At 38.7% G+C, this 15430-nt stretch overlaps 1 protein-coding gene across 1 annotated transcript in view; it reads right to left on the bottom strand.

Moving 5' to 3' along the window:
* Nucleotides 1–15430, bottom strand: part of gfra1b (gdnf family receptor alpha 1b) — a 28405-nt gene continuing 12975 nt past the window's right edge. The window contains exons 4-9 of the mRNA XM_017482772.3: nt 8974–9325; nt 8650–8759; nt 7229–7360; nt 4874–5073; nt 2408–2452; nt 1–1845 (exon numbers count right to left, since the gene is read on the bottom strand). Of these exons, the coding sequence (XP_017338261.1) occupies nt 1738–1845; nt 2408–2452; nt 4874–5073; nt 7229–7360; nt 8650–8759; nt 8974–9325 (947 nt within the window). The 3' untranslated portion in view covers nt 1–1737. The remainder of the gene's footprint in view (nt 1846–2407; nt 2453–4873; nt 5074–7228; nt 7361–8649; nt 8760–8973; nt 9326–15430) is intronic.

Genomic DNA, 15430 nt, shown 5'->3' with positions numbered 1-15430 from the left:
CTTGATTCTTTTAATGTATTCTTCAATGTATCACTACTTACAACCCTATGATACATGTCATTATTTTTTTTTAATTTTTTTTTTTATTTTTTTATTTTTTTTACAGTTCACAGTACCACAACAACGCTGCATTTTTAAAATTTATTTTTGGAACACCTCATCTAAAAGAGAGCGAAACCATGTTCACTTATTTTACAGCACATTATACATAGGGGCGCTCTAGATTGAGTCATCAACCTTTAGTATGGCGACCTTTGCTTTGATTGATTTCATATAGAAGCAAAAAAAGAGACCTAAAGATTTGAGTGTTAAAAGAAATTGATTTCTTAATTAAAACATTTTTGTACACCACTGAATAATACATAGCACTGAAATACAATCACCATTCACTTTATTATGAACACCTGTACACCTGCACATTCATGCATATATCCAATTGGCAAATCATTTGTCAGCAGTGTGATGCATAATATCATTGACATCAAACATCAGAATGTGAAAAAAATGTTGATTTCAGTGACTGACTGTGGCAAGGTTGGTTATTTCTGAAACTGCCGATCTCCTGGGATTTTCACACACAACAGTGACTAGATTTTATACAGATTTTACACGCTGCAAAAACCAAAAAAAACCCCAACCTGTTGTTGATGAGCGAGATCAGAGGAGAATGGTCATACTGCTTCGAAATGACAGGAGATCTATGCAAATTCAAATAACCAGTCTCTACAACTGTGGTGAACAGAAAAGCATCTTGGATTGCAGATCATCAAACCTTGAGGTGAATTCATTATTACACATTCAGTGGCTTTTAACATTCAAATCTTTTGTCTCTCTCTTTTTTGTTTTGTTTTGTTTTGTTTTGTTGCTTCCAATTTATTTAACATTAATGTACACAGTTAAAACACATCAGGTGACCTTTTACCCAGCAGTGGTCATATTATGGCATAAATGCACAAAATTTATGTTCAGATAAATTAAAACCCATCCTAAACAAAAAAAAAAGTGGCATTTTAAAAGTAGAGTAAATAAATGTTTCTCCTCCAAAAAAATAATGAATTGAAGCTGAACATTTATCCTTTAAAATCTTAGTTGAACAACATCGAGCAGCAAATATTCCCCTGTTTGTAAAATAGTCCTGAAGGGTTTTTTTCTGTCTCATGTCTTTGCCCTAAGGCTCAGTCTGTATCAGGGCCATGCTGGAGACACACAGGGGAACAATGACTGTTCATGTTGAAAGAGCTAATGGACTGGATTAGAAGGCAGATGCTTTTCTGAGAGATGTGGGATTTTGGCTGTCGCATGGACAGCTGAGCGCAAGAGTTTACAAGCTTGTCTCCAGGAAAATTAACATCTGTAAATGGTAGCGTCTTTTCCCATTAGCCAAAAGGGACTTTCTGAAGTAGGGGTCCATCTTAATGCATTTAATGATCCTTATTTTTCTCCGTAACTCCTTTTCAACACCATGGATGGATAAACCTCCAAAACAAAATATAATTTCCAACACAAGTTACCACATTGAGAGCAAATGTGTGACAAAGGTGTCCATTTAATTATTATTATTATTATTTTTTGATCGGTGACCTTTTATTTCCATGTCAGTGACGGTCTCCATTTTTGTCCATCAGGAATCAAAAAGGAAATTGGCTTTAGCACATCTAGACATCACACTTGGTACAGCATCAGTTGCATTAGAGGAACTGTGAGTATGGTACAGGAGCAGTCTGGAACTGAGAGCGGCTACAAATTCAACAGCTGGAGAACAAAGAGGACAGCGAGTGAGTGGACAAGGCTGGATGAGCTTCCTGATATAGCGTTGAAGCTACTTGGGTCAGCCAGAGCAGGGTCCTGTAGAGCACAGAATGGTAAGAGCTAATGAGCTTTCATTAACAATTTTAAATGAGAGAGTTATTAAATGAGTATAGTTATTAAACGTATTAACTCCAAAAAGTCAGCCTATAGATAACATCTACTGGAATCTAATGTGTTCTGTGAATGGAAAAAATCTCTATAGTTCTAATAAATTACTAGAATATTATTGTACACATTTAAATAATGTGCCTAGTATTCGTATAGCTGGATTACATTCATGAAAAGGCGGAGCTCCATGGAGTTTATTTAATCTTTTTTTTAAGGGGTCTGTGGCTGCAAATCATTTAAAAACCATTGATGTAAAGGATCTGTGTAGAACCCTATAACAGAGTGTTTCCCTATCAGAAATGGTCCAAGTACAATCTAAAACCATTCATCAGCCAAATAATCAGACAAATAAATTCCCTTTGTATAGCAATTTTATTGTATCTCTAGTATGTCAGTGGAAAATTACGAGTGTTTCTGAATACAACTGTATTCCTGGTATTAATTAAAGCATTCAACATTCATGAGAGATTTAAACAAGAGCTGTACCTACCACACACACAACATCCACTGTGATGTTCAACTTTAGCTTCTGTGCCTAAACACAGAGACAGCAAACAAACAAAAATGCAAGACATTCATCAGACTGTTCAGTAATAGAAAAACCTATGAGGCTTGAAACATTTCTCCTACTAAAGCCTGTCTGCTGGGTCAAGCTGATGCTTTAAAGAAATGTAATGTTATTAAAATAATCCCAGCTCATTGCGGTGAACTCTCGCTGGATGTAGCTCTCCCTAATAGATCTGCAGTGTGAGTATAGGTATGTTCTGGCACCACAGACTGCATTAGTGTGTATGACAGAGCAATACATTATAATACCCTTAAACTTTGCTGCGCTATTCACAATCCTACACACACACAGATGGAACTGGTGGCATGATAAAGTGATTCCATAGAGAGTTAAGAAAATAATAAACTTGCTGCACAATAGAGAGAATGGAAGTAATTTTGGGGACTAGGATTGTGGCAAAACATGATTAATGGTCTTCCTGGAGGTCTATCCTGCTGAAGAAAATGTGCCCACTAATAAATCATATTATGATTATTAAAACATTATGATGTATAGCTGTGTGAAAGATATGGGTGTATATCTAATGCGATCGGATTTGGTTATAAAGATGTTCCTACAGAAATCTTTGGAAATTCTAAAAATCCAAGAGCCACACTGAACCCCTGCATACATGCGTGTGTTTCTCTCCGCTGTGTGTGAAGCTGTCTGTCAAGCTAGGCAAAGTCAGATGATGCGGATGATCAGGGCAGATATGGGATGCTTAGGGTGAGTCAGCGTGCTGCTGGTGTTAGAGCACAGTGCTATGGATGGGTAGTTCCTGCTTAAGGGTGTTGCTTGTGTTAATGTGACAGCTTTATTTAATTAGCCGTGACATGACCGCTCTGGTAGCTTGATGTATCTCTTTTCTATCCGAAGGGCTTGCGTATGTGTGAGTGTGTGGGTATCATTATGTTATCATTATGACAGCCCACAGACATCAGTCAAAGTGACCTGTCATCTCACTAGTGAGTCCTAACTGAAAAGTGAAAGATCTCATAAGCAAACGTCATCTGTTGAACAAACGGCTGGCTGTAATATTGACATGGGTCGTGCGTTGCTGTAAAGGGCCACAGCTGGTGTGTGTGTAGATCTCCACAGTGGCATCAATCAGTCTGTATCTGAAATTCTCAGGGTCTCTCTGAAATCAGTGTCTACAGCATAAGCTTACATTTATAATTATTCAATGGCCTATGCTTTTCGATGGTGACTTACAAATGAGACAGGACACAACGGAGAAATTAAAGGGGACAGTGGTGGCTTGGTGGTTAAGGCTCTGGGTTGCTGATCGGAAGATCGGGGGTTCAAGCTCCAGCACTGCCAAGCTGCCACTGTTGGGCCCTTGAGCAAGGCCCTTAACCCTCTCTGCTCCAGGGGTGCTGTATCATGGCTGACCCTGCACTCTGACCCCAACTTCCTGGCATGCTGGGGTATGTGAAGAAAAGAATTTCACTGTGCTGTGACCAAAAAAGACTCATTACTCATTAAAAGGGCCTTGCTCAGTGACCTTTTGGGTTATTTGTATTTGCCATGACCACATGTGCTAATGTGCTAAAGGTAATGTATAGAGTGCTAGCTAGAACCAGTTTTTGATCAAAAGGTTGAGTGAGGAAAGATATGTGTGATGGAGTAACGGAGTAGCTGACACAATTTAGGTAATTTTGGATTGTACATACACGATATGGTCAAAAGTATGTGGGCACCCAACCATCACGGACATATGTGCTTGTTGTAGATCCTTTTTCAAAGCCATAGCTGTTAATATGGAGATGGTTCCCCCTCTGACTGCTATAACAGCCTCCACACTTCTGGGAAGGCTTTTCACTAGATTTTGGAATGTGGTTGTAGGGGTTTGCGCGTTCAGCCTATGTTGTTGGACAAGAAGGCAGTGGCATTCCAGTTCATCTTGAAAGTGTTCAGTGGGGTTGAGGTCAGGGCTCTGTGTGGGTCAGTCGAGTTCTTACACACCAATCTTGTCAAACCATATCTTTATGGACCTCACTTGGTGCACAGGGGAATTGTCATGCTAGAACAGGTTTGGGCTTGTTAGTTCCACTGAAAGTCTTAATTCTATAGCAAACAGAAAATTGTATGCTTCAAAAGTTCAGGGAAGGCCTACATATAGTTTTGATGGATAGGTGTCCACATACTTTTGTCCATATAGTGTTGGATTGCTAGATGTCACCTATTCCCAATACCAACTGTCCAGAAATGGCAGACATAAAAAGAAATTCAGAAATCTCTTAGCTGAAGAGAGAAATAATATATTCACCACATAGTAAGAAGCTAATCGTGAAAAAACTTTGGAAATAGTTTAATTACCAAATGTGCATCATGACTTTTAAGATGGTTTACAAATTTTGTGTTTTCTATTTCAACTTTTCAGTCACAATCCATTAAAAGCAATCTTACCTGGAGGTTTCCACAGAAGCTGTAGAGGTGGTGACCATTGCTGGGGTTCAGTTCATTCGTGAAATCTGGGTCATCCAGCCCATTAAGTGTCCTCTCCTGTCCTCTGTGAAGAGTGCTGGAATGGCCAGTTGGTTGGATGGGCGGCTGGGGCTGCCACACACCAACATCTGTACCATTCCCGAAAGCTTGGATAGCATTACCTACACAGATGCACCCAGGAAGATTAAAATGCTGCCCACGTACCTGCTGACCGAGGAATTATATTCATCACTGTTTGTTTTGTGTAGAACTAATATGGTCCACTCTATTATGGTATGGTCCACTCTATTTTGTGCCAGAGCCGATAAGCTGATAAAGATCCCCAGTTCACAGAGGCACCAGACAGGAGTATTATTGCTTAAACATACAGGCCTCAGGAGGGTTGTGTAATTTTTGGTTGCTAAAAAGAAGGCTCATTATAACAGAGGTTCCTCTGTTAAAACAATTCATCTTTTAACCACCTTGAAAGGTCACTATTCACGCTTTCTCACTTTTTTAATTAGTGTAAGAGGATAAAAGACGTCCTGATATGTTACAGTGTCTGCATTGCATAGCAAACATAGCATATGAGAGTGTGATGGGTCAGAGAGGGCTATCTGATCTCTGAGAGTGGGACTTCTGTAGTTGACTCCAGAATTATTGGCACCCTTCAAAAGAATGGGCAAAATGATTGTGTAACATCATAATCTCACCTTTAAAGAGGGCAGTATGCATGTGCAAACACATATAAGAAAATATTAGAATATAATATTTTAAATATTATAGTAGAATATAACCTTATATAAAGTCAAGTATTAGTTGTCAGGGTGCCAATAATTCTGAAACCAGTATTTTGCAGAAAAAAACAGCACTATTTAAGAAAATGTATATGATTGACAAAATATAGTATTAAAATAATACTATTCAACGTCCCGATGTTAAAGCTTAAATAACCACACACTACATGTGCTATTCATTTTCAATCACAGGGACTTTAGACAATCGCAGGTGTCTGTCGGCTCACGTATGCAGAAGGTGGCAGATGGCTATTTCCCCCGTGTGTTAAACTGCCCTGACTTGGGGAGAGCTGGCTGGTGCCTGAGAACTGGCAGGTGACCAAACTGGAGAAAATCCAATATATTAAAGTTGATTACATTTTGACTAAAGAGTGGCAATAATGCTGGAGTTAACTTTATCCAAAGGTACAGCACCTTAAAATCCAAAGGTACTTAGTTTCATTGTGCTGCCTCATCGTTGTGCATGGCCTGTTCTGTAAATATAATGTCTGCCACTTGGCACAATGCTCCACTGATCAGTATCTGCACACTCTGGTCCTTGGCAAGGCTCTTGAGTGAGTTTATAAGAAAAGTTACAGTGTCATTTCAGGTTTATTAGAGAAACTTACATTATATTGCGAATAACCCAGATTCATTTATTTTCCTAAAGTGCATTTCTGTTCGCTGACCTTTACTTAGCATTTTTTCTGTAAACAGAAAGCCACTTGGAAACTTGATCAATCTCAGAGTATAATCATAATAAATTAATAATGTCATGACCATAGCTGCATCTCAATTGGCATACGTTGCATACTTTTATTGCATACAAAGCATTGCAGACTTTAAAACCAGTGAGTGAAATGTTACCAAGTATTTGACAGGTTACACATCTTAAAGGTTTGTACTGTCCTACAAAATTACATACTCAAGTGCGCAGACTACATACTACATTGCATCATACACAGTATGCCATTTGAGTGTTGTACAAGGCTATAACTTGTTGTCTCTAATTGCATTTTTAATTAATGTGTCATTATATAAAGTGTAGCTTTCTCCACTGATGTTGCTGTCCTTCCCACCAGTGCCTCACAAAGACATATCCTCTTTCCCATCTCCTCACTGTCTATCTCCCCACACACACTCCATCTAAATGGATGCTTTTGAATGTGCTGCTGACAAAATAATGCCAGTTTTCTACTTCTCTCCAGCTCAGACACCCAAATAATGCTTTATTGCCTTTCTCTGTCAAGGCTTCCCTGCAGCTGTCCCACTTAAGTGTGATTTGTCTGTCTACTTGCTGTCTGGCTGCCCCTGACGAGCGTGCCATGTTCACACAGTGCCCACAGATTTGATTTACAGGTATGTTTAATGAATAATCACAAGGATGCAACAAAGCAGCATTGGACACGACTTGTTTTACTGTAGGAATCTTGTCAATCAACCCACTGTGTAGTACAACAAATGACATGACTGCCAGACACCGAATGAGCTGTCAGTCAAACAGGAGTGGACATGTAGGAGCATGCTGATGTGAGGAATTAGTGAGAGCAGGGGGACTCACGGAGACAGCGGTTGTTAGTGAAGAATTCTGAGAACTTGTCACACTCGGGCTTCCCATTGCCACTGCTGGTGCAGTCGCACCAGGGGGACACGCTGATGCTTGAGCGCAGGTAATTCGGGGTCATCACTGTACCTGGTTCACAAAAATCAAGTGCCAACTTAGAGACTTCTTAATTTCTTCACATAGCACTTTTTTTCCATTTACTTAAAACATTAACTATTCTTTGATTGAATAATTTGACTCAAATTAAGCCAAAGGTTTGGCCACATAGGTGGTACAGCGTGACAGCTACCATCCTAGTCACATCTATAAAAGAAGTATTACTCATCTAGAATCAGTTCAGACATCTAGAGTTAATTAATTGTACCCCATGTTGATTTAATTCATCGTTGGAGTTTTATAGTATTTTGAGCAAATCACTACAGACCGTTACTTAAAGGAAAAAAAACAATTTAAAGTGGCTTAATAAGATGTTAGACCACCATGAGCTAACAGAACTGCTTCACTGAGGCTTGGCATAGAGTCCCTGGGACTGTACTGGAGGGATGAATACCATTCTTCCAAAACATATTCCCTCAACTGCTGTTTCGATTATGGTTGTGGAGATCACTGTCTAACATGCGGCCCAAAGCCTCTCGTAGGTTTTTAGTTGGATTGAGATCTCGTGATGGAGAAGGACATAGCAAATTATTTACAGTACATCATATATGCCTTGACGCTCTTGCCCTGTTCATTGGGACACTGTCATCCTGGAAAAGACCACGCCCATCAGAGTACACATGTGCTCTGTGTACTCATGTACACAGAGTAACAACAACATACTCTCCTCCAGACTACGCACCCACCCGTCCTGTGAATTACCAATAAAATTACATTTTTACTCATACTCAATCTCCCTCGTGTTTATTTCATGTCATTTTCATCCACAACACACATAAACACATTTAAAAAAGTGAGTAATTGGTGGTATGGTGAAATTCTCTATGAGATGTTTATTTAGCATTTATAGAAGGAGTCTCCATTGTCAGTATTTTATAACCGTCAGAGGTAAAGCTGTAACTTTAGGTATTCTAACTGGGGAAAGTATTCAGGATAGAGCTCTTTGGGTTTTGTCATTTCTCAGTAACATGGCAAGGCATATTTTTTGACTTATTAACTTTAAATATAGAGGCTGGTGAGTGAAAACTGAAACAAACTTTTTTTTTTACAGATGTTCCACAACATTAAATATAAACAGATAAAATGTACAATGTGACATTCTTTTAATGAGGGGGAAAAAATTGAATTGGCAATGTACTGTGGTAGAAGAGGAATGAAACTTTTCCGGAGATGCTATAACAGCAAGCCCCATCATGTTTTACTGTATTCCTTGAGATGATTTCTGTATTATGTGAGATAATATTTCTTTATCTTTGACTTACCTATAAGGCCAGAGTAAGCCAGCAGACAGTCAGCATAGCTCTCCTTCAGGCAGCCGGATATCGAATGAGCCTCAGGCTGGCAGTTGGTAAAGAAGTCAGCCAGGCGAGACCTAATATAGCACACCAGGAATGAATAAAAATCCATCTTGAATCAGATCACCTCACAAGCTATGAAAAACATAGTATGAGCGATGAGCCATCATTTCTGGTAGGAAAGAGACATTTGGGAAAGTGATGATTCATCTGTTCACTTCTACTCTTAATGACATTACCACCTCCCTAAAACCTGCATTCACCCTCTCCTTAAGCTGACTCATGGCCCACCTGCAAATGTAGTTGGTCTTGCAGGAGGCTTGCAGGGACAGACAGTTGGGCTTGTCCTTGTCCTCATAGGAGCATGCTGGCACAATGGTCTGGCGTCTGCGCTCTGAGCACGCGGAGTGTTCTCCAGATGGACACGAACAGAAAAGCATACCGTAGCTGTGCTTGGCTGGCACCTTGTCGAAGAACTGGCGCAGGGCTTTGTGACACTTGCGCTTGTTGCACACCTCAGTGGTGGAGACCCTGCTGGTACATGGGCTGATGTAAGCTGAGCGGTATTTCTTACACGTGTCATTCAGGTTGCAGGCCTTGGCAGCATTCAGGCAGTTGTTGTCCTTGCTAAACGCTGCTTCACCTACACAGACAGATAGGAGAATGGCAGAGGAGTCATGAAAAGCAGCCTTAATTGTCATTTTTGTTTTGAAAATGTCAGAGTTTGTGAATGTCTACATGAGTGCATGATTAAATCATGTGCATATAAATTTATGTGCATATAAACATCAGCAATGACATTTAAATAATGTGTCAGGATTGTTTTGTCTAATGCATGGGTGTTAGACTCCAGTCCTCAAGGGCCACAGCAATGAACATTTTAGCATTCTGCCTTATTTAAAACATCGTATTCAACTCATCAGCTAATTACTGAGGCATTCTCAGGGAGAACATAAATCTCTGCAGGGCTGTATCCTTCCTTTACCTCAGTCTGACATTCTTGGTCTGGTGGGACGGTAAACATATGGCTCCTTTAATTACTGCTCTTCTTTTTTTTTCTCCTTCAGTAAATTTTCTATTCTGGCTGATAGATTCTTTAGAACATATTGTATTTTGCATCTACTCAGCCATGTTCCTCCCACCTTGTCATAATATACTTGAGCAAACATTTGAGCAACCCAAGTAGTATAAGGTTAAAATATGTGATCATGTTTTACTTGGAGGACTTTCAAAGTACAAAACATCAACAACAACAAATTGTAAAAATGTACAAAATAAGAAATGTACACTCAAAATATATTTGTATTTGTTAAAATTAGTCTAGAATACCGGGCTGCATAAGTAATTGAAATAAGATAGTACAACGTGAAAAAAAGGGTGTTTTCTGGTAATTTAAAAACAACAACAAAAAAGCCTGAAACTATTCAATAGTTATGATAAATAATAATGTGATTTATTATGTTTAGACTATCAAGCAGTTCTGCTTAAAATATATATTTTTAACATAGATTTATATGGTTAATAATATAATTACATTTTGCTGACTCGCACTGTACTCGTCCAATGTGCATCCAGTTAAACTCTCTCTAGAATGCATTTGCCCCACCCCATAAACACAGTGATGGTCCACAGTGTCGAACTCGGTGTCAGACATGGGTTGTTGGTGTACTCCTGCAGATTCCTACATGTTAATCCCACTTAAAAACAATTCTCTCTGTGAAAAAGACGGTTGTCTGCACTGTATCTGCATTCATTGCTCCTCTAAAATCTCGATCTCAGCTCAAACATCATGAGCTGCTTTAATGGTCCATGTGCAGCACTGAGCAGTTGGTATACATGCAGCTAACGTGTATCTGTGTAAGACTTGGCAAGCAAACGTGCATTTGGAGATACTGTTGCAGGTTAATGTACGTGTTTGCATTTGCGTGTTAAGATTGTTTCTCATTAGTTTTATTTTCATGCCTTGTGTTAGTCTTTTGTCTCTCCCACATGGAAAGCCTAATGCCTTGACTTCTGCGTAGGAGGGAAAGAAAACTGATGAGGCGTGGTGGATTTCCGCAAAGCTGCATTGTGAAAATGTCTATTTTTAAAAGCATTATACAAATAAAATGTAACTGAATGGCTAGGAACCTCTGCTCTAGGGTGCTGAACACAACAAAGTCGCAGTGGGCAAATTAGCAGTAAGAAGTGATACACAACTGAAAACAAACTCTCTCTAAACTTCTGGCTGCTTTATTAAGCAAAGTTTTGTGTTGGAATGCTATTGGCTGTTGTGGAAATCACACCCAATTCCTCTGAAATGAACGACTATATATTTAAAAATGCAGTTATTATGCTCTTACAGGATTTATCCCACGGTATATATTTAGTATAATTTACATTTCATGCAGGCCCTCATCTGCTCTTCACTTAGCTTTTATTATCCTGTGCATTCACTAGAAGAAGGAAATGAAGTTGCTTTGTGCTTTTAAGTCTCTTTATTAGCTTCACTAATTTCGCTTCACTAACTCCTGCAGTGAGAACTACTTTCACTAATTACACTTTTGATGTGGTATTTAGGCTTTTTGTGGATGTTTGTGCATCAGGGAGTTAGACGTGATTAAATGTGAATGCATATGGGTATAAAAAGAATGTGAATAAATTAGAGGTTAACCACAAATTTTAAAATGTTCTGTGTGACAGGATGATGACGGGAAGACATGGTGGCGCAGTGGGCAGTGTTGCCATCTCACAGCCCCGGATTCCCCGTTTCTCCCCGTGGGTTTCAGGTGTATTCTCTGATTTCCTCGCACCTCGCAAAAACATGCCTGCATGTGGATTAGCAGTTCTAAATGTGTGAATGAGTGCATAAAGGCTTGTTTGCACTGGTGTCCCATCCAGGGTGTATTACTGCCTTGTGATTAGTGTTCCTTGGATAGGCTCCAGATTCACCAGGACTCCACCTCCACTAGGATATAGTGTTTATTGATGAACGAATTAATGAATCAATAAGAAACACAAGCCCACTAATGTGACTAACTGACTTAAAAATATTCTGTCCTTAAATCTTAAGAGCAGAGTTCTAGTAGCAGCAACAGCTATTTTCATTTCTGCTCTGGATGCTATATTATAAAATCATGGAGAGGCATTTCTCCTGGATAACTGTGCCCTTCTATCTTCCATCCTCAGTGTACAGAGTGTTGGACAGAGTATCTTGCCATGAATCACTCAGAGAATACCACTCCAATATGAAATGAGCCATGCATATCTCTGTTTGTGTGTGTGTGTGTTTTGGCACAGTATTGGTGCAGCGGCCTGGCTGGCTGACTGTCTGTGTGCTCTGGTTGTTGATGTACAATAATAGATAGATTAAATGTAGATTTAAAATAAGTGGAGGCAGAAAGTGCTGATGGAGGGCACCTGACGCTCTTCTGAGTGGCGCTTAATAGTGTCGCTACCTCACTTGAATAAAAACACACTGCTGCAGCAAATCAAATCATACAAGGACTCGACCTTTATAATAGAAATAATACTGTCTCTCTTCCTCTCTTTCATTTCTTATCTCACGTGCTCTCTTTTTATCACTCTCGTCCTGCTCTCAGTTTTCCTTTCTTTTCTTTTTTTTTTTCCTCATTAGTTGTTCTTACACATGCACATCCTCTGAGGAAGGAATTAGAGCAACTGAGTCAATATGCTGTCAAGTCTCCATTAATCGGCGCAGGTGCTGTTTCAGCACACTGAGTCATGTTATGAGATGGACTCCCTTATGGTCATCTTTTCATTCTTTAATGAAGAGGATTCATTACTTAAACAGCACTGTGTGCTCTGTGCAAATGGTCATTCCAATAAACAACTGCCCAGGGACATTTAATGGACCTCTTTGAGGCAATCCTGCCATCAGTTAGATTTGGACAAAATATATTGAGGAAGAGTCTATTGATTTATCTGTGATTTCATTTAGCTTGCTTTTACGGTAATTAACCTGTAAAGTGGATCAGTTCGCAAGTGAATTCATGCAATACCTAGAGTCTTTTTAGTAAAAAAAAATACTTGTTACAATTTTTGGTTAATGACTCAAGAATTATGAATACAGAAAAAAAGAAACATTCAGAAACTTCTTGAAATCATCTAGCAATTATTTATTTATTTATTTATTTATTTTTTTTTTTGCCTTGCCCTGCTAGAAGAACCCTTAAAGGGTCAAGCCTCAATGTACACCCCCCTTAGAAGGCTAAAAACCCTTAACTATCCAAAGATTGCCTGAAGCACATTTTATGTAGTTGTCAAATTATAAAAGAAAAATCATGTCACAGAGCATAGTATTATCCTGACAGATGCCAAAAATCTAACTATGCAGAAAAAAAACCCATATGAACTAATCACATATATAAACATATCTCCCAATATTATAAACTTAAACTGACTGCTTTATTAACTTATTGAACTCTCAACATATCTGTCACAACTTGATGTTATACAGTTCATGATTCAAATTACAATATATAACAGAATAATTTTGCCATGGATCAAATCCTCTGTACCCCATCTCAAATACTACATTATCTCCAATAACAAGCAGCTATCTGAAGTGTGCAAGACATCTGACAGGTTCATATAACAGACACTATAAGGTCACTGGAGATTTCTGACGGTCCCGCACGTAACACTGATCCCATTTAATTGTTGGACCTCAAGGCTTTTTGTCACTAACACAAGAGGAGTGAAATGCAATTCAAGCAGCAGGGTTACCCATTTCTATTTTAACGTTGTGTCATACCGGGGAGTGTAATTTGAGGGTCCACAGTGTGTCGGGTTGTGAGTGTGTAGCTCTTGAAGTAATAATGAAATATGCTCTGAAATATCTCCATAGCATGAACATAGCATGAACTCCTGTGCCATCTTACAGCTGATCTTTTTCCTCTCTCATGTATACTGAAATCCAGTATGTTAAACCTATATACAAACATCAGGTGACTGGCCAAAACACATCAAATACCACGTGTGATTTAAAAAGCATTAAATATGCATGGTTCAATTAGTAGAAAAATCAATGTGTAATGAGCTTATTATGTCATTTGCTGCTTGAGCACTGCCATTTTTGTACTTATAGGGCAGTGCTTTCAATCTCCATGCATTAGTATTGAACCACTGTTTATTAATCAGCAAGAAATGAAGCCAACACTGGACCATTACAGGAATGAAAATGAAATACAGTGACGCTACTGTCTAGAACCTTTCTAAATGGCGCTTTCCCAGGCTTCTGCTCATTCCAGCTCCATGATATAAGAGAAATGTGCAGAATTGGATATTGGACACTCTTTTAAGCTCATTATTCAAGGTACTTGCCACTCAAGTATTTCAGTGCCAGGATGTGAGTAGACATTACAAGAGGTATGGTGTGTTTTAATTTGTGCTTTAAATATGCTGCATACGAGTGAGTCTGAGAGACCAGAGCTACATCCAAGAGATAAATTGGTGTATGGTAAGCCCTTCAATCCCTCAACAGTCACACAGCTCATGTCTCAAGAGCCATAATTACAGCAGACTTCATACACCTCTCGCTCTCTCTCTCTCTCTGTCACACACATATGCAGACTGTGAGGAATCAGTTCTCTGGCATTGTCAGTGTAAGGCCATCAGTTCAAGCCATCGAAATAACAGAGATTCTCTCTCCATTCCTCAGTTCTCTTTCTGGGCTTTTTTCTTAATGACATCTATGTGACAGCCTCGCTTATACACAGCATGAAGGAAGTCTATTCACTTCCTGCTCACTACCCTGTATGTATGTAAACATGCATTTCTAATATGTTACTGTATCAGTTCTTCATCTAGGGGTGCAAATGAGGTCTAACAAGTGGGGGACATACAACAATTTAAATGTAAAACTATATGAATAACGTTCATCTACGATTAGTGGCTATACTTTAAAGATATAGATTAGATATGAAAAATACCATTATGTATTTTCTAATAAGTATACAGTATAGAGAATCAATTTATTGGAATGGCCTATTGTTATTGGTATTTTTTTCTTTTTCATTGACAGACATTTAAATTCATAGTTTGACTTGCATGTAAACAGAACGATTATATGAATTTGTACAGGTTAACACTTTACAGCTTAAGAAAATTGATATTGATTATAGTATCGATTATTCTATAACAGTTAAAACAGGTTTAACCCGGGCTTACACTATATGATTAGTGATAACTGCTTTATTTAATCTGAGTGCCATAGCAGAACTCACATGACAGAGTGCTTGTGCTGTATGAGTACCTCTCAACTAGACGAATGTCAACTACACAAATGTCAACCCACAGGCTAAAAAAAAATCTACCAGATAGTGCTGATGTGTGTAATTTTATGTGCTAAAACGTCAAAGGAAATGAGTCACACAAAAATATGGAGACAGAGGTGGTTTGGGAAGCAAGCTGTCAGAGAGAAGTACATATTTGAAAACATATGGGCACAATTCGCAAGGTCGGGTGAGGAAGCATAGCCAGGGGTTTCATTTCTGTTCATTATAATTGATTTCTTTATAATTCGAAGCCTAAATGGCTGTCCATCTAATATTCGGTAAGTCAAAAATCCAAAACCAGTATAAATAATATCAACTTAACCTCACAACAGTTATATATGTCAATTATACAAGATATACTTTTAAAATCTACAATTTAACCCCAAGGAACTGGTTCAATTTTTGTAGGTAGAAATTGTAGGGATCTCTCATGGCATCATTAATAGTATAGTGCATGTTTGCCTAATGTA

This window comes from Ictalurus punctatus, chromosome 13, assembly GCF_001660625.3.
Source record: "Ictalurus punctatus breed USDA103 chromosome 13, Coco_2.0, whole genome shotgun sequence".
NCBI classification, from domain to species: domain Eukaryota; kingdom Metazoa; phylum Chordata; class Actinopteri; order Siluriformes; family Ictaluridae; genus Ictalurus; species Ictalurus punctatus.
This window is presented reverse-complemented; position numbering and strand designations above follow the sequence as displayed.